We start from the raw sequence: 26860 nt of genomic DNA, 5'->3' as shown, positions 1-26860 counted from the left end.
TTTAATTAACACACAATTTTTTTAACGAGTGTCATCAGCATGGAAGCATGTACTCTTGAATTATGGCTGAAGCATGAAGGGGCGTATGAATGTTTAGCATATCTGGCATGAAATACCTTGCAATGCTGGCTACAAAAGTGCCATGCGAACACCTGTTCTCACTTTCATGTGACATTGTAAATAAGAAGTGGGCAGCATTATCTTGTTTCTCTTAGCGATTGGCTGAACAAGAAGTAGGACTGAGTGGACTTGTAGGCTCTAAAGTTTTACATTATTTTGTTTTTGAGCGCAGTTATGTAACAAAAAAATTCTGCATGTGTAAGGTGCACTTTCATGATGAAGAGATTGTACTACAGTATTTGTATGAGGTGAATTGAAAAATACTATTTATTATTTTTACAGTGCTAATATTTGTAATAAAAATAATAATATAAAGTGAGCACTGTACACTTTGTATTCTGTGTTGCAGTTGAAATCAATATATTTGAAAATGTAGAAAAACAAAATATGTAATGAATTTCAATTGGTATTCTATTGTTTAACAGTGTGATTAAAACTGTGATTAATCACAGTTAATTTTTAAATCACAATTAATTTTTTTGAGTTAATCGTATGAGTTAACTGTGATTAATCAACAGCCCTAAGCAAAACACAGCAGGCAGGCATCTAAAACAGAGGATTCTCTGTACCACCTCTGAACCTCAGTCCACCCCATGCAGTAACCCATGTCTAGCTGTGTCTGATTTCTGATGCTTCAGAGGAAGGTGACCCCCTCCCACCTGCCAGATTACAAATGTGCATCAAGAATAAAAAATCATCCTGACCCCTACAGACAACCATTTGAAGCCCTGAAGCATGAGATTAGATTATAGTTACTACAGAACTACAAGTGTTATGAGCAGGTGGAGGGCAACATAAGCAATCCCTTTCTTCCTAAAGCCCATGGAAGAAGGGAATTAAAAGGGGGACCCATAGATTCATAGACTCCGGGGCCAGAAGGGACTACCTCGAGCATCCAGCTGACTCCCTGCATACACAGGCCATAGAGCCTCTCCCACAAAATGGATTAAAGTATATATTTCAGAAAAATATCTAATCTTATTATTTATTATCTATTTATAATTAGAAAAATATCTAATCCTGTCTTAGAGACCCCATGTGATGATGAGTCTACCACCTTCCCAGTTAAACTGTTCCAATGTTTAATCACCCTCATAATTTTTCAAGGTTGAATTTTTTCAACTTCAACTTCCATCCCATGGGATCTTGTAATGTCTTTGTTGCCAAGATTGAAAAGCCCCTTACTATCAGATATCTTTTCCATTTGTATGCACCTATGCACAATGATCAAATCACTTCTCAAGCTCCTTTTTTGAATAAATTGAGCTACTTATACCTCACATCATAAGGCTTGTTTTCCAGACATTGGCCATCCTTTGAACTCTCTCCAGTATTTCCATATCCTCCCTGAAGTGTGGACACCAGAACTGGACACACTGTTCTTGTAGTGGTCTTACCAATGCTGTGTTCATAGGCAAGATCACTTCCTTACATCTATTTGACGTTCCTCTTTTTGTACATCTAAGGATCGCATTAGCTCTTCCTGCCACCGCATTGCACTGAGAGCTCATGTAGAAACAATTATCATTATGAACCCTTTTTCTGAGTCACTGCTTTCCAAGACACAGTCTCCCGTCTTGTAGGTTTAACCTACAGACACTCCCCGACTTACGCAAGCATTCCGTTCCCGAACTACTTGCGTAAGTCGAATTTTGCGTAAATCGGGAACGTATACCTGACAATTATGCAAAAAAAAAAAAAAAAAAGTTTATGGAAATTTTGGAACTTTTTCCATAAGTGCGGATTTGCGTAAGTCGGGTTTGCATAACCCGGGGAGCTTCTGTACATTATTTATTCCCAGATGTATTATCTTGCATTTGTCTGTATTACAACAAATTTTATTGGATTGTGACCATTTAATTAGGTGATTAGATTAATCTGTAACGATAACCTGCCTTCCTAATTATTTACTACCCCACCAGTCTTTGTGTCATCTCCAGACTTTATCAAAGGTTTCATAACATTGTCTGGATTATTAATAAAAATATTAAATAGCAGTGGATCAAGAGCTGATCCCTGGGGGACCCTACTAGAAATGTATATCTCCCCATTAATAACTACATGTCAAGATCTGTCTGTAAACCAGTTCGTAATCAAGCCAATGTGTGTGTGCCCTGTTAATTCCATACAATGCACGTTTTTTAATAAAAATGTCATGTGGTACTAGGTCAAATGCCATGGAGAAATCCTAGTACAGTATATTATAACAACACAGCTACTTTTATCAACCAGGCTTTTAATCCAAAAAAAAAAAAAAAAAAGGCAACAGGTTTGCTTGACAAAAGCTACCTTCCATGAAACCATGGCGACTAGCATTAATTATATTTTAGCCTCTAATTATTTATTGATAGAGTCCCAAATTAACCATTCCATTATTTTACCTGGGATCCACATTAAGCTAATTGCTCTACCGTTCCCTAGATCGTCCCTTTTACCCTTTTAAAATATTGGAACTACATTGGCAACCACCATGGGAAGGGGTATGAAGGAACAAGAGTAGCCAACAGGGAAAATGCTAGTGCCATATTACATCCGATCTTATAGTAGAACTTTCTCCTGGGTTACAGCCAGCCCCTTCCCTCCATCCTGTATGGGGATACAGTGTCATGGTGTTCCTTATTTTTAAAATTCTACATTAGGGATCCTAATGTTCAAATAACACATGCAGCATATTTCATTAATTATTTTTGCATTTTGCCATTTTACTTATTTTAATTACTGTTTTAATGTGTAGGGGTTGGTTTCCAAGGGATATGGGAGCCAGTTCAGCGGGTTGTAATGTCTCCCTGCCCATGTGTGGGAGCTGGTTCAAGCATACCAGTAACCAATTTGTGTCAGTATGTGTCTCACTTCTCTCCATTCAGGAGGGCTAGCACTAGGAGGATGCTCCTGGAAGATATAAGGCATATACACATTGAATAGGACCAAGATGTCAGCGCTGAAGAGATAGTAACTGTATCATGGTTCTGCAATAATAATAGTTACAAACAAATTTGATATTCTGTATAGGAGGCCCCAGTGAAATATTAAAGAGAAAACATGACAAAAACTTATCAGAAGAGATTTCATGATATTACAACTTCTATTTTAGAGATGTGAAAGGTTTTAGATAAATCTCCACCTGGCAAAATAAATACTTACTTCACAAACTACCTCTTAATAATGTCTTGGGCAATATAAAGTCCAAATGGCTGATGTGCTGAGTGTCTACAATTGCCACTGATTTTAATGAAAGTTAAGGATGCCCAGCTCCTGGCAGGACATAATTAGCTCCTCAAACAAAATTGGGATATGACAGTACTTAAGCAGAACACTTTGACAGCGCACTTTTAGTCTGTCCATCAACTTTCATCAGACACAGCATTTAGAGAAAAAATTCTCTGTTCTGTGGTATCTCTCTATCGGTGTAATAAATACAATTATTTCAAATATTTTGGATTTGCCTTTCTCTTAATTCATTTCTAGAAAATTAACTGTCATCACAGATTGATGGATTTTTGTGATTTGCCTTCTAATTTATTTTTTGTTTAAAAGGGAACCAATTATTTTTACAAAATTCCCTCAACTGTAAAAATCGTGTAAAATCATCTGCAGTAACTGTTTTAGAGAGAAGCAGTTCAGTGCTTTTTTAGTTTAAAATAAACTTTTTTCCTTAGGTTCTACATTGTCCAGCCCTACTCAGATCATCAACTTCTACTACTTGAAGCCCTACCTCAAAGGTTCTCATACTTGAAGATCTAATGCACCTCATTTAGTGGCCTGTGTGGCCTCAGAACATCTGACAGATTCTAGGCCTGAACAATATCATTTTATACATCAGCGGGGGTGCTGCAACAATTTTTATAGTGGGGGTGTTGAGAGCCATTGACAGGGCCGGCTCCAGGCACCAGCTGAGCAAGCTGGTGCTTGGGGCGGCAGATTGTTGGAGGCGGCATTCTGCCCAATCCTAGGGCGGCACGGCCGCTTTTTTGTTTTTGTTTTTGTTCTTGTTCTGCTCCGGCCGCCCTGTAGGGGGCGGCGGCGCGGAGAACCAGAGCGCCCTGCAGGGCAGTCCTCTTCCTTCCCTCCCCGCCGACCGGAGCGGAGCCCTCGCGGCAGGCGGCAGGAGGCAGCGCAGCGGGAGGGGCCGCGTGGCAGCGCCCCTGCTGTAGCCCTGGCCACCCCCTTCTCTCTCTCTCCCGCCCGCTCCCGCCCCCTCCCCCCCTCCAGCCGGTCCCCCTGCACCCGCGCTCCGGCCGTGCCGCAGGTTTTTTGTTTTTTGTTTTTGCTTGGGGCGGCCAAAAAGCCAGAGCCGGCCCTGGCCATTGAACCAAACTTTAAACCCTGCATATAATGGAAACCACTTCAAGCCAGGGGGTGTGGCAGCACCTCCCACACCTCTTGTTCCAGCACCTATGTACATGTCTCTTAATCTATATTAAGTACAAGTAGTATTTATAAAGTGTAAACACGTTTTAAAACACTTTCCCAGTGTAGATAAGCCCTACAACTGAAAAATACTTGGGTGTTCCACTTTTGTAGCTTTAATTAGTGTAATTACAATGAATTCTTATTCTGATAGAATACTTTTAATCATCATCCATATTACAGTTTGAGAATTGCTTCCCTAAGAAGTAATATACTGGTGATTCTTTATTCCTGGGCCTGGAACTAACCTGAAGAGGTCAGGTAAATGCTTCTTTTGCAATAGAGTATATATAGGTTCACCTCTTTAAAATATTTTCATCATCCTATTACATTGTCAGTCAAGTTTGTCCTATGAAAACACAGGTAGGTTACAATCAGAAGTTTGCAAAATCACAGACTAGTTGAAAATAGACTACGTTTAATAGTCTACTGCAGTGTTTCTCTACTTTTTTGATAGCACGGACTGGCTTGCTGCCTTCCTAAACTGTGTTAGGGAGATCTCAGGGACTGGCCCCAGTCCACGGACTGGTCGTTGAGAAACATTGGTCTAGTGGACTTCTGGGTTTGTAATGGTATCACTTGCCACCAGCGTAACACACGCTGAGGTGTTACATTGGAGCAGAAGTTGCCTTTCTAATGAGACTGCCTGTCATGAAATCAGTTTTAAATAATGTGTTGAATTCCCTTGTTATCCTAGGAATTGGGAAGCAGTTAGCGCATTTTGCTACAATTGAGGGAATTATGTAAATATGATTTATAGGTCATCTTTAATAGTTAAGATTTGAGATTGTTTGGTGAAGAGAATATTAATCCATTTCCCTGCATAGTAATATTTTATCAGAGTTTACTCATTTCTCTTTCTACAGTTTAGGAAGAGCAGTCTTCTAGTGGGAATTCTAGGCTGCAGTACTATCTTTCAAGTCATCTCTGACTCACACTTTGCAGAACTGTTCCTGAGCTCTTCACAGACAAGGACATTAATCTCTTGTTATGGATTGGTGGACATATTACTCACCAAAAATAAATTAACCGTAAAATTTTTCTTTCTACTGGAGTACTATTTTTTAAAAATGTGAAAAGTGAGAATTTTACAAAGCTTTGGTTCTTGATGTTCATAGAAGAATTATAACATCAGATCTCATTCAAATCATTCTCTCATCATTTAGAACTTCATTGACTCCAGGACTTCAAGCATTTGATGACTGTCTTTATATTATATTTGATTAATTTAAAAACTGAAAGAAATAGTTGTGGTGTATGACCTTTAACTTATTCAGAGTAGACCATTTTCAAAAACAAATTAATGCCATGAAAAATACATAGCTAGAAATGTTATTTAAATTGATTACTGCAAATGTAATTTTTTTGCTTTATTTTCACTTTTAGTGCAGAGAAAAAAACAGATGTCGTTTGAAGGATTTTTAAGATACATGAACTCAAAAGACTGTTTGATATATAAAAGAGAACACACAATTGTTTACCAAAATATGAGCCACCCATTACGTGATTATTTTATTTCGTCTTCCCATAACACCTACCTCATATCTGACCAACTAATAGGGCCAAGTCACCTTTGGGGTTATTCAAGGTATTTAAATATTTTTTTTTAATTGTAAGCAAATTATTTTACAAAGTGACTTAAGCTACAATTTATTGAGTCTTTCACAAATGTGTGTTTAAGTAATAAGGAATACAAGATTCTATTTAAGACAATGATGAAAACTAGAATAATATTATTTGAATATGACCGAGTGAAATTTTATTTGGTGTGTACACATTTTGGTATATTTGCCACTCCATCTGTTTACACTCTAAAAACTATCCAAACCAAAGTTTTTCATTGGCCTCACATATACTACTGTCCCTTGCAGCAAGTAAAGGCATCTGCAGGACATTGTTCTGTACGTTACTACATTGCAGTGTTTAAACTCCACATCACTGAAGACATATAATTAATCTTTCATTAATTCAAACAAATATGTGATCAAACTCTGGATGCAGCTGAGGTGGTGAGGGGCCCATCTCTATGCAGGTCTATGTCTTGGTGTACACAGGAAGAACAGTTCTAGTCTACACCAGCTGGTTATGTCACCCAAATGAGCCGTTCACCAGCTAGAGATTGACAGGATGCTCTGGCCATGCCTCCCCACCACCTCCCAAGCTGGAGTCTGGACAGGAGTGCAGAAGCCAGGTACATTGGCTGGGGACTCCAGCATTCCCAGGGTGTGTGCATGTGAGTATGCATGCATGCATGTGTGCTTATGCAAGGGAATGTAGTGGGCACAGTAAAGTGGGGAAAATATGTGCACATGCAGGGGAATGGAGAGGAGAGGAGAGGAGAGGGGAGATTTAGGGTGAGACGGTATGCTGGGGAATGTGGGAGATGCAGGAGGAAGGAAAATATGGGGTGAATGAGCACAGGGGAATGTGGAGGAAGGAAGAAGCAGGAATTTGTTTTGTAACGGTGCAGGGGAATGTGGTGGGTTCAGGAAGAAGAGAAAACTGGAATGAGAAAGAGAAGGAAGGGGGAAATTGGGGTTTGTAAAGCAGAATGTAGGGAGACAGGAATTTGGAAGACAGGAGTCCAACACTCCAGTTTCTTTGCACTGCTCTGGTGAAACAAAGCAGCTGTAAACACAGCTTAGCTGACCAGTTTTCTTGGGCTGCTTTGCACTGCTCCAGAATGGGGTAAGCAATCAGAACATACTTGTGATTCTGGATCTAAAAGTTAAATGTTAAAAAACTATTTAAGGTAGATGCTACATAACTTCAAATCATTAGAAATATCACATGGCAGCATTTTCTTTCAGTTTCTTACCTAGTGTTCATGTATGATTTTTTATTTTAATTAAATAAGGAAATTCCTAGACAAAAATCACATTAAGATGGAGTTAAGTTTGAGAAGACTTATCAGTACTTTACAGTAAAATACATTACATGGATGGTGTGATTATCCCCAAATCAAAAATTATAAACCAAAGAAATTCAGATTTATGGTTAAACTTAAAAGAAATCCAGACATATTAAGATATGGAAATGCACAGTTAGGGCACCCAAACAACCTTTCCTCTCCCTTGCAGTGAAACCATGAAGGGACAAAAATCTAATGTATTTACAAATTAGTTTAATCTAATGTAGACCACAAAATCTAAAATGCCTTAATCAGAATCATATGGTTATTGCATGGCATTGCTATAGACCAGGTGTCGGCAACCTCTGGCACACAGCTGGCCAGGGTACGCACCCTGGCGGGCCGGGCCAGTTTGTTTACCTGCCGCGTCGGCAGGTTCGGCTGATCGCGGCTCCCACTGGCCACGGTTTGCCGTCCCAGGCCAATGGGGGCGACGGGAAGCCGCAGCCAGCACATCCCTCGCCCGCGCCGCTTCCCGCAGCCCCCATTGGCCTGAACACTAGGTAAGAAACTGGCGAGCTGTGTGCCAGAGGTTGCCGACCCCTGCTATAGACTATGGTCCTGCCTCTCTTCCCTTTGTGGTGTGCTGTGCATTCTTGGGAAAGTTAGGAGGAAGCAATCTCTGTACTCCTCTGTACTGTAACACTGCCTGGCTCTTTGCATAGAGGTAGGGGAAGGCCTCCTCATGCCCTCCTCATCTGTGTAAAGACTAGGCATATTCTGGCCCATTGTAAACTTTATTACTGGTGTTTTTATACTTTGAGTTAATAACTTTGCTGGAATTTATTCAAATATACAATCCTAATATAAATAAAACTTCCAACATTTCCAATTTTAAGCAGATAGCCATTGTTCAAGAAAATGTTTTACTTAAACTAAAACTTTGGCTATATTTTTATCTGTTAAGGGTTCATATTCATAGAATCTATTTTTCCCCAATGGCTCTGATAAGGCTTATTATAAGCCCAAGGTAGATAAGAGAAAATATACATCAATTTTATATCCATATCATTTTGTTGGAATTTTCTTTTCTTTTAGGTATTTGTAATTACTCAGATGATGTTATTTGTAATCAGGAATGCAACAAAAGGCTTATGAATATGGTATCTCCTTTTTTGATTGGTATTTTTTTCTTCTTGTTTTTAAAGTGCTCTGATGAAAGGATGTCGTTGTTTGGAAATTGATTGCTGGGATGGACCACAAAATGACCCTATTGTGTATCATGGTCACACTTTAACAAGCAAAATTACATTTAGAACTGTCATCGAGGTGATAGATAAGTATGCATTTGTGGTATGTACATATATTTGTTGAAATGTGATGAGTGTTAATACGCATAAGTGTTAACACACTTATAATTTAGGGTACTCTGGACAAAAATATGATGGAATAGTGCTTGGGGTGAGGGGTACTGTAGAAACAAACTAGATAAAAGAAATCTATAGTATCTGATCTTAACTCTGTAGCATTTTAAATGAAAGGCAGTTTCGTTTTGTTGATAATTCAATGTAATTTAAACTTTGTGGACTGAATCCAGAAGACCTCCCTCAGCATATTTAGGCAAAATTCTTATTTGAAGTCAGTGAGAATTTAGCTTGAGCAAGGACTGAATATATACTGAGTAAGGATTTCAAGATCTGATCCAATAAAGTTTCCTCTCTTTTTTTGTGTTTTTATGTCTTTTCTCAGACTTCTGTGGCAACAATTCTGTCTTCTGTAGTGTTGAAGCTTGCAATATAGAGGGAACAAAAGTATTACACTGGAACGTTGTTTGAGTCTTACTGTATTTTCCATTTCCTCTTCATTCTGATCATTTCCCGCCAATTTTAAAACAAGCTCTGAAAAAAGTTATCATTTCTTATCGGTCAGATGACTCATTAAAATGTTGTCCTTTCTGCCTATCTGTAGCAGAACAAGTGGAAGTTAAAGTTTTTTTGGCACTAACCCGTTCTTCTATATTGCTGCCTGCCATAACTCCCAGTGAAGTCAAGTAAACTGTCCTGAAGGGCCCTTTATGACAAATCTTTGAGTTAGGCCGGTTTGGATTATATTTATTCTCTCTCTCTCTCTGTATGTATGTGTGTGTGTATATATATATATACCTACAGAATATACACACACACTGAAAATAAATATAATCAAAACTGACCTAACTCCAGGTGTGTATGTGTGTTAGTTTGGCGTGTGTATACATAGACACTCACACCTATTGCCTTTTCAAAGCTAACTGGGCTAACGTCTGTAAAGAACTTAGTATGTCTCTGATTTTTACAATATGTTTAATACAAAATTGTTATGTCCTTTCAAAGCTACACATATTTTATATGAGTTGTTTCATTTTTGCCAAAATACAGAAGCTTATATATTACTGCAAAGCAGATCTCACTTAATAGGAACAAGTTAGTTGCAATCAGCTGAGAGAATGGTTTCTGCATCCCATGTGGTGATCTCTGTTATGATGTTGTCCATCAATTTCAGCAGATATATCATTCTGCCTCGCTTGTGTTTGAGCTTTGTGATGAGTAAGGAATGAGTAAAGAGTGCTGCAGTGGGCAGTATAACAGGACTGAAAACTCTGCAATACATAAAATGTCAGCCCATAATCTGACTAGCAGATTGCAATGCCATCTGACAATATTTAACCGACACTTTCAGTTTAAAATCTAGACAGTTTAAGAAAACATAAATTAAAAGTAATGTCTTGAACCACACCTTCCCCAGTGTCCTCATGTCAATTATTGTGGTTCTGATCACATTTTCCTATTTTTTAACAATATTTCTCTCTCCCCCCACCTTGGTTTGTAAAAAACCCACACAATCGTAGTGGAAACTGATTAAACACAAAATGATGTCAAATATAGAAAGAAAAACTGAAAAAATAGAGAAATATTGTTTACTCTAGTCTCTTTCAATCATAGTAACCATAGGTGTTACATTTAAAATCATTTATTTAATTTTTTTTTCATACAGAATATGATTTTTATCTCTTTAAAAGATCGTAATCAGTGAAATAGCTGTGATTAAAAGATGTCAGGTATATCTTCCAGATACCAATGATTGGCCCAAATTAAGATTCTTTTTAGGCTGCAGGGACCTGGAAATAGCAGTTTATGATGTTTTCCTTGTATTGCTTTTCCCTTGTTTCTCATTACTAAGAATATTTGCATCCAAACAGGATCATTATTTCTAAGCAATTCATCCATTCCTCTTCACTTTAAGTAATAATTATCTACCAGCATGCCCTGATAATTCCCAGAGCAACTTGTGATATTACTTGCAGGTCACAAGAGAATGATTTTTTAGGTGGGTAGTGACTATTAGCCCTGAAGAAATGAAGAATATTTTTCTACAAATATGTTGGAATGAAGGAATAAGTTGTATAGAAAATATAACACTGAAATAGACTGATGTCTAAATTGTTGTCTAAATGTTGAAGTTTTTAGATGTCAGCAGCTTTTAAAACCTCTGCTGAATTTAACCTAAATAATTTTCCATGCTTTAGTATATTTCTTGGGTATATATATATTTTTTCTGGTTCACATCATCACTATTTGCTTCTCAATATTTTAATCTGTTGAGAAGCTCTGTGGCGGCGACAGGCAGTAGCCACTGTGTTGCTGTCTTGACAGCTCCAAATATATTTGGCTGAATTTCTTTGCCATTATATGTGTGGTGAAACCTGTTTCCTGCTACCGTCTTTTAGTTTCTTACCTGATTTAATAGCTCTTTTCTTGCTCCACACTCAACATTAATAGGCATATATTACAACTCTGGTAAACTGGGTTGTCAGCTACTAGCCACTGGAGAAATAAACTTTAATATGCCCCGTTTTTCAAGATCAGAGCATAGTCATTCAAGATTTCCCTGATAAAGTACTGTGACCAGGTTAAATGATTTTTATTTGATTTCCCTTGTCATAGTCTTTCCTCTGTTTATGTCTACGTTTAAAGCTATCCCTGTTTCTAATAGCCCTTATGTTTCTGGATTTTGTTTCTGATATTAACTTTGAACTTGAAAATTACTCTTCTAGGTTCCAGTTTTACTTTTCCTCTTCCACAAATATTATTGAGCTCAATGATGCTATGTTATTAATCTGGAATAATTAATAATACTATTTTGAATATTTTAAAATTAATGAAAACACAAATACCCATGTGCTTTTTTTGTAAGATATAGTGTGCATCTAGTAGTTCTGTTTTTTAATTATTAATTATTATGGCCTTGAAATTGTATTTTTAGGTATCTGACTATCCTCTCGTACTGTCTTTGGAGAATCACTGCAGCCCTAAACAACAGGAAGTAATGGCAGACTATTTAGAAACTATTCTAGGTGACAAACTTCTTACTACAATAATTGGTGATACATTTCCTACAGATCTACCTTCCCCTGAGGTAACAATGTTAATTTTCTCTCTGTGAAAGATAAGAAAAAATTCTAGTTTCCTGCAGTAGTTGTGATAATCCCCTGAAGCATTTATGAAACTGTCGCATTTGGTGTTTAAAACATCTTTGTGCTTCAGATGGTAAAACAGAATAAATTACGCATCATAGAAATAATAAAAAATAAACTAAATAAAAACCAAATCATGCAGGTTGATATGCCCATGGTAAGAAAATGGTGTTTCATATAACAACTTGAAATGTATAGATGAAAAAGCATAATAATCCAGTATTTTGCAAAGTCTTGGATCTTCCAGTTCATAAAGTCATGATTTAGCATTTTCCTTAGGCTTTGAACACATTCAATCTTTTATTTTATATGCAAATATAGATAGTTAAAACTTGTTGTTAACAATTTATTTTAAAAATTCGGACATGGCAGGCAGCTGCTGTAATTTGCTGCATTATTATCATTACTTGTAGTATGGAAGCACCTAGAGGCGCCAGCCAAGATCAAGGCCCTATTGTGCTAGGCACTGTATAAAACACTTAGGGCCAGATTGTGAAGCCCATGCTCACACTGATATATCATGAGTATTTCCTCTGAAATCAATGAGACTTCTTGTTAAGTAAGTTACAATTCAATATGAGTAAGGGTATGACAATCTGGCCCATAGTAAGAAACAGTCCCTTCCCTGAAGAGTTTACAATCTAAATAGACAAGACAGACAATGAGAGAAAGGGAGTATTATTATGCCCATTTTACAGATTGGGACTATATGCACAGAGAGATTAAGTGATTTGTCCAAATTTATACAAGAAATCTGTGCTATAGCCAGGAATTGAATCCCTCTTGACTCTGAGCCCAGTGCCTTAACCACAAAACCATTCTCAGTGTGCTTGACCTAAGGCAATGTTTGTTAACTGGTGGATTGTGACACCTAGGGTGGGTCACAAAACACAACTGTGACCCTCCCCCTGAGTTATGTTTTGTGACCCTCCCTAGGTGTCACAATCCACAACTCGGGGGGAGGGTGACAAGCCATTGAAAATTTTATTGTGCTCTCAAGCAAAGAAATTCTTGCTCCTCTACTCCCTGCACACCCTTGCTATTTGAGAACAAGTATTATCTGTTAATCTCTTGAAACACAAATGCACAAATAAATTATATAGTCTTATAATTTATGTTTTTTACTCTTATTTTTATAGGAAATGTAAGCGTGTGGTGTATTTTTTTTTACTTTTTACTTTAAATAGTGGGTCACCTACCTGAAAAGGTTGAGAATCATTGTCCTAAGGGATAAAAAAAAAATTGCCACAAAGAAAGCAATTTTTGGTTGCAAAATAGTTTGCAAAGGTTTTCCGAAAAGAAAGGACATAGATATTACATATGCTTTTATAAACAATGTTATGGTAGGTATTTATTCAATAAATGTAAAAAAATTAATAAATAAGCCAAAATGTGTATAGATTTGACATTAGTATTTGCTGCAGGCCTACCATCATACTAGTCTTGTCTGCATTTGATTTTGAACCTTTGAAAAATCATGCCAGAGAAAGCAAGCACAATTTACATTGGGTGATCTGGGCTGCCTCAGAGTCTCTCAATGTACAAGCTACATTTATCAATCTTGGTGGTGTCTAAGAATTCTATGTCCTCTACAGCAAAAATGGAATCAATTAAAGGGCCTGTAAAATAAAGGAGCCTATATTGAGTGCCCTCCATAGACGGATTACTGTGTGTTGTAGGGAGTTTTCTTTCTTTTTCCAACTCTATAAAGCTACTCTCTAAATATGACATTATGGGGTTCCACATTTATTTTCTCAAATGTTTCCTTATCAACTATCTCAGTTTCCAAATAAAAAGATTCCTTCCCCCCCCACAAAATGCTAGAATTTGCAGACTCAACCTTTGATTTAAGAGTCAACCTGAGTTCTTTCTTTTCTGTCCATCATTAAAGTAGTAAAAAAAATTCATGTCAAATTAGGCTCCAAGTTTCTCCCATTGTCTTCAAATTCTGTTCTCAATGACACCTGAGCAATTCCAATGCCTGTAATTGGTTCACACAGATGGAACATAGTAAATAATTCTGATGATGGTGAACAAGTAGGACTAAAATCAGCTCATTATCATTTAGCTGGGTTGGTTCAGTGGACTTAACGTGTAAAAAGCAGTAAAAAGTTATTTTGTCACTAAACTCATTAGCTATGTCTCTGAATGTGGAGAGGGAGCAAATCTGCTGAATAATAAACTGCATTTTTAGGCCTGTTCAAAAGCCTTTCCATTGGCTTCAATAGACATTGAATCATACTCTTTAAGGCTTTGAAACTACTTATCCAGGCTCCAACATGCTTTATAAATGCAGTATAATGTAAGTGGGCCAGATTCTTAGCTCCAGTTGGGGATGTGATCTGACCACAACCCCTCAATTTTGAATTACCTCAACTGGGGTAAAGCAATGTAGCTGGTTCCTATACCAACTGCTTACCCACCCCCATTTCTAGGTGTTTTGGGGAACTAGCTGGTGGATTGGAGCAGAGCTCTGTTCCATTATTCCAGCTCTCACCTGATGTCTGATCTTTAGGAATCCATAGCCAGCTGTTATAGCTGAGAGGGTTATCATAGTAAAGGAGAAAACTTGGACCAGAGTTGTTAATTTGGATGATTGAGCAAAGGTACTCTTCTTCAAACATTACAGTCTTTCATTTTCTAAGGTATAAAATATTTATTTTAAATGAATTGTTTAAAATTTAGGGATAATTAAAATTGGTAATAACTGCTTTGATATGAATACTGGACTAAACACAGTGGGGAAAAAATCATCCTCGAAATGGCTTAGTTGGAGTCATTGGACTTATATTGATGAGTTCTGTCCAATGTACTTGACAATTAAGTTTGAAATGTTTGCTGTAGATTCCCCCCACCATCAAATGGGTACTCACTCCTTTCCCTTCAGAATACTTTTCAGTTACTACCGTAGTACAGTTTAGAAATATTAACTGTTAAATTCATAAAAAATGTGTTAATGTAGTTATCCTTATAGTTCTGTCTACATACTGTATGGATGGGATGCTTTGAGTTCCATCCCCTTTCTTGTAAATACTATGTATAACCCATCTATATTAATATGTAAACTTGTCTTTTTCATTTAATATTTTGTGAAACAAAGAGAAAACTGGCAAGAAGAATAATGTTGTTTGCAAGGAATCAGTTATCATGGTTTAGTTTGATCAGGTTACAGGGTCTTAAGATTTCTTTTTTATAATCAGCAGGGTCAATACATCAATATGCATTTATTTCATCTAAAGTGTTAGCTATCTTCCTTCCTCTGTTAGCACTTCACATATTGTGTAGTTTCTCAAATTCTTTTCTAGATATTGATTACAAACAGTGCCTTATTCCAGTGTTTCTCATACTTTTTATCATTGTGTCTATTTCTGTCAAACTATATGAGCTGGGTCCCCACTTCCATGTGTGCTAGAGACACTATTCATTTACATCAACTATTAATGAAATACTAAAATATAAAAATACAGTAACTCCTTGGTTAACGTTGTAGTTATGTTCCTGAAATATGCTAATTTAAGCAAAACGATGTTAAGCGAATCCAATTTCCCTATAGGAATTGATGTAAATGGGGCAGGGTTAGGTTCCAGGGAAATTTTTTTTCACCAGACAAAAGTATCTATCTATCTATCTATCTATCTATCTATCTATCTATCTATCTATCTATCTATACACAGTATAAGTTTTAAACAAACAATTTAATACTGTTCACAGCTATGATGATTGTGAAGCTTGGTTGAGGTGGTGAAGTCAGAGGCTGGAAGAGGGTGGGATATTTCCCAGAGAATGCCTTACTGCTAAATGATGAACTAGCACTCGGCTGAGCCCTCAAGGGTTAACACGTTGTTAATGTAGCCTCACACTCTACAAGGCAGCACGAATGGAGGGAGGGGAGACAGCATGACAGAAAGAGATAGAGACACACACCGTGTGCATGTGTGTGTGTGTGTGTGTGTGTGTGTGTGTGAGAAAGAGAGATAGAGAGAGAGACGTACACATTGCCCCTTTAAGTACACTGACCCCACTCTAAGTACACTGCCTTTTTAAGTAGATCAGCAAGTTGAGACAGCAGCTGCTGCCAGCAAGCTCCCTCCATACTGAGCCCTGTTGTTTCCCCCCCTGCTCTGTGGAGATGGGGTAAAGGAGCAGGGGGCAGGAATGGGAGGAGGGAGACATCCTGACATTAGCCCCCATCTTCCCCGCCCCTGCACAGCAAGCAGGAGGCTCCTGTAAGCAGCTCCAAGGCAGAGGGCAGGAGCAGCACACGGCAGTGGGGGGAGGGACAGCTGAATTGCCTGGCAATAGCATGCTGGGCGGCTGTAGCACAGGGAACTTAGGGGAGCTGATAGGGGGGTTGCCAGTCCATCCTGGTTCCAAGCCCCCACAAGCTAGCTCCAACGGGATGCTCTTTCTGCAAGAGTGGACAAAGCAGGCGGCTGCCAAATGACGTTATAAGGGAGCATTGAGTAACTTTAAATGAGCATGTTCCCTAATTGATCAGCAACGTAACAACGAAACAATGTTAACCAGGACGACGTTAAATGAGGAGTTACTGTATGTAAATTACAATAGCCTTACTTTACTATGTTTCAGTGACTGGATGAACAGAAGAGGGGCAGTTATTGGTGAGGAGAATGGAAATCAGGAGTGTTGGGGATTGTTTGGGCATAGTGTCCTGGAATGGTTTACATAGTCTTCCTCTGCTTCCAAATACTTCCACAGTAGTGTCCATGAAACCTTTGACCCCCACCCTCCCTCATTTTGTCATCTTTACCTTCCTACCATCAAGACACTGAGGCAGCCTACTGCTGCTTCCTCCACCTCACTCCACACCCTAGGATGACACATTGCAGCATGCTAGTTGCATGGGAAAGACCTCAGTTGGAGTTTAAGCAAGCATGCAGGAAATTTAGAAGAAGACTGCATTTGCATTTTCTTATTTTTGAGATTATAAACAGAAAAATAAGACTTTGAGGCCCTTTTTCCCAAACACTGTTTAGGCCCCACCATTGTGGTTAGACTGAATAGTTAGCCTGCCTCACCCCCCTATGTGGGGCTTGATTTCATTGTTGATGAAGAGAGTTCCAATGTTCAAAATTCAGTATACAGACCCAAAGCAAAGTTAACAGCAGGCTCTTGAGTGGTAGAGCTCTCTTCTATTACATATGTTTCTCTTTGGTGTTATTGATACAGAAGAACAACTGTTTATGAATTGGCAAAACAATGATTGTGATTCAATTTGGAAAAGAGAGAATGAAAAAAGCGTGTAATGTTTTGTGTCTTATTTAATTTACACAGACACTAGAATGACACTTCAGTTTTTATTAGAAACATTATTCCCATCTGCTCATATTGAGAGGGCAGGGTGCCAGGAGCTTTTCAAGGAGCAATGACTAGTCCCTGGCTCAAGAAAATGTCTCTTAAACTGTGGTAATCTTGTTGATCATTGCCCTGACTTTAACATCCTTTTTTGGGAAACAGTAATGGAAAGATTATATAGAAATACCTCTGATAATATCTGGAGAGCACTCTTTTTTGATCCCTGTCATTTTGATTTTAGATCAGAGTATGGTATGAAGACGTAATGGTTGATGGTAACCTTTTAGTGATGGAAATATTAAGCATCCATGCTGATTTTATGTAGACCACTCAGCAGGCAATAGTTGTTATTGACATCTTTACAGACCCTAGTAAGGGCAGACTGAGTAATATTAGATTGGCTCTATTCTTCTCCTCCTGGAGATGGCCTAGAGAGTAGTACTAGGGAATGTTCATCTATTTCAACAACTCTCTACTGCTGGCTACTACTGTAATCTGTTCTTGCTCCCTCCCCTCACCTCCCCCCAAAAAACCCTTAGTACATTTGGCATTTAAGGAGATGGTAAGATGTTTTTGGCTACAATATCATATAACAACCATATTGCAACAATACTCAGCTGTACACCTTTATTTCATTGACCCAGAAAGAAAGGCAATTCATCTTTCCTAGTATCTATCTGAGATTGGGACTTGAATGTCAGGCATAGAGTGAGGAGAAGGAGGAGCATAGCCACTGCCTGTTACCATGGCAGCAGCAACTCAAGAATGAGTTTGCCACTGCTGACCAACCTCACAGTAGGAAAACAAAAGCTAGAACTAGGAATATTCACAGTAGGCTTATTTTCAATTTTTTTTTAAACTCTACAAATGCAGTAAAAGTAAATTTACAGAGAATGTTTCCAGTATATTCATATGTGTGTCCTTTCCTCCTTGAAATCTAATAAAACTATGGTAGAAACAAGATAAAAGTCATGGCACTATTTCCCAGGAGCTTTGATTAAAATAAGTCTCTCTCTCTCTCCAGTTCCATTTGGTACATAAGTACAATTAAAAATGGTACCATTGAGAATATGTCTGATATAATCTCCTTAAAAAACCTCCAATAGCTTATCTCCTGTGCATTCTAACAAAGACATTAGCCAAAAGACACATGGAGATCTTAACCATTTCCCCCTATTATTATGCAAATCTGCGGATTGTGACAAGGTTACTGCCCTGAGTCACACTCTCCCTTTCTTTCTCAGCAATCTCTTAACATTTTCCTGGTCCAGCTCCAGTTGAACTGACCACAAACATCTTTCAGAATAAAGTGATCTCAAACACAAAACCTTAATAGCAAAAGTCCTTCCTTCCAGTGTTTCCTGAATGGGGTTGGGTAGTGGTTTTCCATCCCTCTTCCACAGCCTGGAAGGGACATGCTGCATCACCCCTTTTCCTCTGGGAAGGAGGAGGATGTTGTAAGAGAACTGGATTTGACATAACTCGCAGCCATCTTGTGCACTTAGGCTGCCATAAGCTGGAAGTGAGGACACCACATAGGAATAATTTGGCCTTGTTTAGGCAGATAGAACAAAAACAACTGCAAGCTGCAGTTCTACTGACTGGAGTAGATAAAGTGAAAGGACAGATTCATGAGAATGAGGGGAAATGTGGAAAACTGACCTTGATTCTGGTTGTCTGTGTTTGTAAGTTATTTTGCTGAAGCTCCTTTGCTGATAAGCAGAATAATGAATTGTTATTGGCTGTTGCTAGGGAAATTGTTAGCCTATTAGGGGCTATTATGAGTTATGTGCTTTGTCCAGAGAAAATCTATAGAGTTTAGTTAGAAAATGTGCTTTGGAGCAGTCCAAAGAAGCTTTTTTGGGGGGCAAGGATCTGGCATCTAAACTCCCCAGCAGCTGGACAGAAGAGGGGCCCCCGGAAGACTGGTTGCTGATTCCTCAAAACCATTTCAGACTTTAGGTAAATATAAATGTTTGGATTGCTCTAATCCTACTGATACAGATATATGTATGTGTGTGCTTAAGACCTGATAAAAAAAGTGGTTTTAGGTATAAACACACTTGTTTGTGCCAATCATTTATTAGACAGAGGAGCTAGGCCCCCATTGATTTATCCCTGACACCGCCTGGAGAGAAACAGTTAAGTTACCACTACTTTGGGTTCTGAAAACCCTGGGTAACAAGAGGGTTGCCAGTCCACTGGCAAACAGACCCTGTCTATTTATTTTCCATTTCACAGTGAGAACAGGGAATCTTTTGTGCCAGTCTTCCCTTCCGAAGGTGTCTCTTGATTGGTTTATTGATTGATTGTATGGGATGGAGGGGGAGCCTTGTCCTCCCCTACACCACAAGGCTTCTAGTCCAAGGCCTTTAAAGAAATAGTAAACTTTCCCCACTCCCCCCTCAGAGATTAAATTATCCCTCCCCAGGACCATTTGCTCTCTCCCAGCACCTGCCTCTGCCATTTCCCAGGTCTTCCTTTGCTCCAGAATTACTGGAATGGGATAGCCTAGTCTTACAGGGCCAGCATCCCTGATTACACTGATATTTTAAAAAGGGCCATTCCTGCACCATAATTCTAATGTTTTTATTTGTTTTTATTTATGCTGAATTTTATGAAGGGGTAGCTTAACTGTTCTCATATGTTGCAATTTCCCAGAAGAAGCTTTTTCTTCACCTTTAATCAATATTGACGTGATCAAAGTGATGCTTGAATTAGAAAATTTCCATTTTTAAGCGGCATTATTAATTTGGATTTTCAGGGCTTTATTTTCTTTTTTCCAAGTACCTATGTTTGCTCACTCTCCAGACCTTTTACTTTTCTCTGTTTCCTAACAATTTGGGAAATGTGAAGGAAAGGAGTTAGGGTCAGCCAATTTTAAAGATCCCTTGTAGGCAGAGGATGGCTTCCCTTTTTTAAAATAAAAGGCAGCATACTAGATTAAAAATCTATGGATATGCAAGAAGATTTTCAAAACCAAAGAAGTATTCACATTCCTCCTCTCAGTCCTCTTTTACAGCTCCAGGATTTGTCTTCCATCTTTCTGTGATCTGACTTTTGATTTTTCTGAACCTGTGACAATCAGGAAGGCAGTTTCTTATCTTTGCCAATGTGCCTGGGACTTTGTGCTGAGTCTTGTGGTACTTTAGTTGTTCTGGCATGCATCATACTTTGGGCTCAACGTCACCTGAATTAAAGTACATTTTACCATAGGAGCTGTTTTTGCTGATTTACTTATTTAAATCTATTGTGTCGAGAGATTTAAATTAGTGCTAGTCTCAAAATCCCTCCAGCACATAATAGGCAAGAATTTTGTTGGGTGGCAAATAATCTTATGTTGATGAATGCTAAGTATTATGGAGTAAACTGTAGAAAAGTGTCAACTGGCTTTTTGTTTAATGTGCAGAGAAAAAAACATTAATGGCACATATCCTGGTAGAAAAGTGTGGCTTTAAATAGATTTTTATTGACCAAGGATTTCTAAATTAGTATTGGTATCCCTGTTTCACAGCCTGTATCATTATTGCTGTAAATTTTATACTTTTAAAATGTTTAAAACATAGTAGATAATCTTATTGTGTAGTTTCAAACATGAAACTGAAGGTCTGCACATAAAGTATTTATGTAAGGATAATCTAAATAAAGTACTCAAGCTACTTATACAGTACTCCATTTTTGCCACTTCTTTGTATTTGTTGTTCCTTAAATTTAAAACATCATATCTTTTGCAATTGATGATTCTGGTTTTATTAGTTTGTGGTGATCTTGCAAAATACTGTACCAAAATCTCTTTTTGACCAGAGAGACCTTCTGTAATTCTATCTGAAACCAACATGAATGTCATCATTTCTCTTTGATAAGATGAAACTATCATCTTCACAAGATATTTCAGACTACGTGTGCCTATGGAAAAGAGCTTTTTCATTCTGGGCCATATTGTGCCATCAGTCTATAAACAAACCTCCAATTGCCTTCTGCTTAAAATGTGATGGCACAATATGACCCTCTGTTATTATGAAGCCACTAGTCGCAACACCAACGTTTAAGTTTGGGTTCATTTTTTCTACTTAAAGCAAAGTTATATACAAGGTGCAGTAAATTAATACAATATCAATAAATACAAGCATGACAATTCCTTTTTGGATCTATGAAGTGAAATCCCCTTTATAAATATTTGAACAAACAAATGACCAAAAGTGTATACAACTGTTTTAAAATATCTAGAAATACTAATATATGGTAAAAAATTCAGAACTCTGCAGAAATATCAGCAACACTATGCACATTCAAATTCTACTAAAAAAATAAGGTATTTACAAGAAACAAGGCTCATCTATTAGTGATTTAGGCAGTGTTAAAGTGCACCTGTATTCGGAATTACCGCTGTAGGAAGACTACATCAAGCCTTACACTAGAGCATGGATGGTAAACATTAAGAATGTGCTATCTCTTCCCCTTGCACTCTGACAATTTGATCCTACAAACAAAAGGCCCCTGTTGAAAAGGAGAGTGTCAGCAACTGAAAGTTGGAATTTAGAATGGAATGCCTGTTTCCACCTTAATTATAACTCTAGTATTTGCTACCATAAATGCTACATTTTGTGTAAATGATGTTTCTTTTTATGCACACTTTGTATTTCTTAATGGGTATCTTAATAATACACTATTTGAATCACAGGTAAATTCAATTATCTTTTATGTAATGTGTAAGTATTTATATGTTTTCACAACCTTCCCAGACCAATATTAATATAAACCCTGAATTCTTTGCTACTTCATGTGAAACACGTGATGTAGTTATGTGACTCTCATGGTCTAAGGGGTTAACTAAACCCTGTTTCTCTGTATCAATTCACTATATACAGAGATAAAGATAATGACTGTTATAAGATGACCATTTTACTGTAGAGATTATATGGACATTATCGTCTCTAAGGACATGTCTACACTACTACTTATGTCATTCAGGGGTGTGAAAAAACACGTCCTGAATGATATAAGCTTCTCCCGCCGACATAGAGTTGCTTGTTTTGGTGGCTTTATTATGTCGACAGGAGAGCGACTACATGGGCCATCTTATAGCAGCGCATCTTCATTGGTGCAGCTCTGCCGCTGTGAGCTCACTAATGTAGACATGGCCTTAAATGAAGATTAGGCTCTGTGGTGCTGATGTGAGAAAATAAACAAACCAATTATGTTTAAATAAGGCTGCCACTGTGATGAGGAACAGGAAATTGGAAGTTAAGGATTATGTGTGGCCACTACCTCTATAAACTCAGTGCAGAGCATATTTCATGTCTACCCTGAATAAACAGGATCTCCCTTTTGGTTTTTGTTGTTGGTTTGTTTGGTTTTTTGTTTCAATAGAAATCTTAGACTTCATTGGTAAGGTTCTCAGAGAAGAATATATGTTCTTGTTGCATCTTTGGTGAATCCTTTAACCTAAAAAGGGAACAATTTAAGCACTACTCACTATTTGCACAGTAGAAGTCCACTACTACAGTCTACTGCAGTTAGTCCAGTTTATTAGTCCACTACTACTCTTGACTGCACAGAAGCCCAGTCTACTACAGTCAGTAGAAATCTAGTGTAGTGTGCTTCCCAAGCCAGTCACCTCTTTGACTTTTTCGACATTCTTAGTAAGACTAGAGAACTTCTGCCCTCATTATAAGCTTTCCATTTATCATCCTTCAAATGCCTAACGCAGGACCTGAGGAATACTTGTGAGAAAGATTTGTCGTTAAACACATTTCTGTGATACCGCTCACTGTAGTATCTAGAGGTCCAAAGCATGCTGCCACATTGATAGGGAATGGAACCAGAAAGGTCTTAGCACTCATTTTTCATATTCTCAAGATCAAATACACCTGACAGAAGATCCCAAGACCCATCCCTGAGGAACTCCACTGTAACTGCCCTCCAGCCTTACAGCTCACCTTTCAGTGTGACCCATTGTAGTCTCCCCTTTAACTAGTTCCTTATCCAACTTTCAAGTCTCATATTAATCCCCATCTTCTCCAATAATTTCCCATGTGGAACTGTATTAAATGCCTTACCGAAATCAGGGTAGATTAGATCTACTGCATTTCCTTGTCTAAAACAAATCTGTTATCTTCTCAAAGAAAGCGATCAGTTTGGTCTGGTATGATTTACCTTTTGTAAAACCACATTGTATTTTATCCCAATTACCATTTACGTCTATGTCCTTAACTACTACTTTCTCTTTCAAAATTAGATCTAAGACCTTGCAGAGAATTGAGGTCAAATTACAAGCCTGTAGGTTCCCAGATCACATTTTTTCCCTTTCTTAAAAATAGGTACTATATTAGCAATTCTCCAGTCACACGTACTATCCTTCACTTTACAGATTAATTAAAAATCTTTGCTGTTGGGCTTGCAATTTCATGTGCCAGTTCCTTTAATATTCTTGGATGGAGACTATACAGGTCCCCCAATTTAGTCCAATTGAACTGTTTGACTTCTACCTTGGATGTGGTAATTACTACTTCCATATCCTAATTTCCATAACCACCCTGCCACTACCACTAAGCTCCTCTTTACCCTTATTAAAAACTGAGGTAAAGTATTCGTTTAGGTGTTGGGCCATGCCTAGGTTATCTTTGATCTTCACCCCATTCTCAGTGCTTAGGAGTATCACTTCTTCTTTTCTTGTTTGCCACATGACCAATGAGCTGCAATATTCCCCTCTGAAGACTGCCTGCTGGAGAGGATTTGTATTTTGGATGGGATGGCTTGTGATTTCTGTACTCAGTGGGAGCCTCTGGGTGCTAAGCACTTTTGAAAATCAGAGGAGTTAACTTCAGTGCATAAATGGGAGCCAAGTTATTTGGAAACTCTGGCTCCAGTTGTGGATCCCAGCGCTTTGGAAAATCTGTCCCTAAATTTAATTTCATAAGTACTTTGTATTTATTATGTAATCTGTGATCATATTAGCAACATAATACTGCATTCTTCACTCAGCTAATGAACATTTACTGGGAAAAGAAGCAAAATCTAAAGAAAGGGGCCTTTGGCCCTTGCCAAAATTCTATTTTTCATTTAATACAAATTTATGTAAATGTTCTGGTTCATGGTTGTCTGAAGATGTGGTCCTACAGCCTTCTCACTTTGTTTATATATTACTTATTTACTTAAAAGAAACCTGCTTGTAACATTGTTCTACAACACTTTTTATTATTATATGAAATAGTTGCCTGTTTTAAACTGCAGAATTACTCTTCAGACCCACTAATAGATACTCTTTTATCAAAATTAATTCTTTTTAACTCTGTACAGTGATTTTAGTAAGGCAACAAGGGAAATGTATAACAACCACTAAGACGTGTAAAGACTTTTGATAGTTTACATTTTATAGTTTGGCATGCTGATCAAGTAAGATGCTGTCATTTACCTAGAAATTAATGTCATTCTGCTTACAAAGTAATAGTTCAGTAAGACCATTTTTGCTGTCTGATAATGGTTATCATTGGAAACTTGACTGTGTACATTTTGTATATCTGTATAAATTCTGTAATTTGAAATTTTGTCTATTTTTTTCTGTCAGGAATAATAAAGCTATCGATTTTTTAGGTACTGTATACTTTCAAAAATGACACTTTCCTTAGGTACCAATAGATCCCTAAATTTGTATCAGCATCTGATCCGTGATCCACAACATGGTCCACAGATATAAAGCAGATATCCACAGATTTGGTGGGCTCTAAGTATCAAGACTCTGAGCTCTATTAAGTTAACTTTATTGAAGATATAGGATAAAAAAAAAAGGTCCTGCTGTGCTTATACACATATGAAAATAAGTAATGGTAGGCTCATAGCTTGGTATACAGGGCAGCAGTGTACTATGCAAATAGGGCACCAAAATTCCTGCCTTCCTTAGCTACACTTCCATAGGTGTAGTCAGATATCAAAACAAGCATTGTTCTCAAATATGTGTGCGTTTGTATTTATAAAAAACAAAGTGATGCTTAATAAACAATACCATCTATGTTCACATATATGCATACACACCTATTGTGCTGCCATTAGCATTCAGCCAGTACATTCTCACTGACTTGTACCTAGCACCGATATGGAGCAACAATTTCTTGCTTGCCCTTGCTATGTGGCAATCACATTCCTTTGGTAGATGGGTGCTGAATACCCACTTCTCTTCTTACAACACTCTTGCTCATTGTTCCAGCACTGGTGTGTTTTGCATGATGGCAAACTTCATTTGTATTTTTACCTTTCTTCTCCTTATTGTATGGAGTAGTCTGTTATGCTCAGGTTTTTTTGTTCTCTAAAACTTACATTGTCATGAAAGATAATTTGGTTGGTAAGATATTTGGTTGTCCATTACTCTAGAGTACTCGTTTGTGAACATCACCCCACCAGCACCCATAATTCTAAAACAAATTACATCTATAAAATACATTTTGAGAATAGGCGTTGCAATGTTTTTATATGAAAATGTATTATTAAATGCATTATTATGCTTTCTACTGTTTTCACAGGCATTAAAATTCAAAATATTGGTAAAAAATAAGAAAGTTGGAACACTTGAAGAAACTGTTCTCAGGAGAGGTCTTGATAGCCATGGTGAGATAGGGGAATTTGTAGAAGAGGTAGAGCAATCTGAAGATGATGAAGCTGATGAAAGCACTCCCGTGCTACCAAAATCTCCTCAGCTAAAAAGAAGAAATGCAGTTAAGAGATCTCCACCACCTCCTCGAAAAAAGCGAAAGGTAAAAGTATGCTGTCTCATAGGACATTAGAAGGTGAACAGAGGGGTTTATTTTCTTTGGTTGATTTTTTTTTAAAAGTAGCTTATGATAGATCATAAACAAAATTTAAAGGGTAGGTTTTAAAATTACAAATTCATGTTAAAGCAAAATATGTAAAAATAGTATTTTTCATCTCATGGCTGCCTTCATTTCCTCACTCAGGTAACGCATCCAGTCAAGATACAGCATATTTTGGCATCCAGTTCAAGTGCAGTCCTTCTCAATTCCTTCATGCCAAATTTTACTTTCCCTGAACTTCTCCATTCTAACCTTGTGCTTAGCCTGTCCATTGCCCTCACCAGCTAGGGGTTCCAACAGACAAGATGCAGTGCTGTTCACATTGCACTGCTTATGCCCATTCTCCTTATTGGACTGCCCATGAGGAGAAGTGGGGTTTTGTGCGCCTTCTAATGAAGGCAGGGAGAGGGAGAGTTCCTCTGACGTTCCTCCTGTCTACAACTCCCCCACCACTCCCAATCAGACCAAACAGTTTGTCCAAGAAGCTTTAAAGAATCTCATTCACCTAATTTTCTGTATTCTGTTTTTATGCACAGGACTAGGTAGGCATGGGGTTACAATAAAAAGTATTTACAGTGCTAGGCAGGAGTTTTGCTTTCTCATTTATCAAGATACTGAAGAGATCATTAAATGAGCCTCTACTCTTAAAGGTGACTATAACAATGGCATGTAGTTCCATGTTTATGTCCACTGATTTCCATTTTAAGTGTGCTCAATTAACTAAAGAGATAGATACATAGACTCATAGACTTTAAGGCCAGAAGAGACAATTGCAATCATCTTGTCTGACTTCCTGCAGGTCACAGAATCTCACCCACCCACTCTTGTAATAAGCCAATAACCTCTGGCTAG

At 37.9% G+C, this 26860-nt stretch overlaps 1 protein-coding gene across 1 annotated transcript in view; it reads left to right on the top strand.

Moving 5' to 3' along the window:
- PLCZ1 (phospholipase C zeta 1) overlaps positions 1–26860 on the top strand; it is a 124884-nt gene that overhangs the window by 35917 nt on the left and 62107 nt on the right. The window contains exons 4-7 of the mRNA XM_029911660.1: positions 5914–6115; positions 8587–8731; positions 11678–11830; positions 25721–25951. Coding sequence (XP_029767520.1) covers positions 5914–6115; positions 8587–8731; positions 11678–11830; positions 25721–25951 — 731 coding nt within the window. The remainder of the gene's footprint in view (positions 1–5913; positions 6116–8586; positions 8732–11677; positions 11831–25720; positions 25952–26860) is intronic.

This window comes from Terrapene carolina, unplaced genomic scaffold (genome assembly GCF_002925995.2).
Source record: "Terrapene carolina triunguis isolate 2854851 unplaced genomic scaffold, T_m_triunguis-2.0 Scaffold112, whole genome shotgun sequence".
Classification (NCBI taxonomy): Eukaryota; Metazoa; Chordata; order Testudines; family Emydidae; genus Terrapene; species Terrapene triunguis.
Note: the sequence above shows the minus strand (reverse complement) of the source record. Positions and strands in the feature narration are given on the sequence as shown.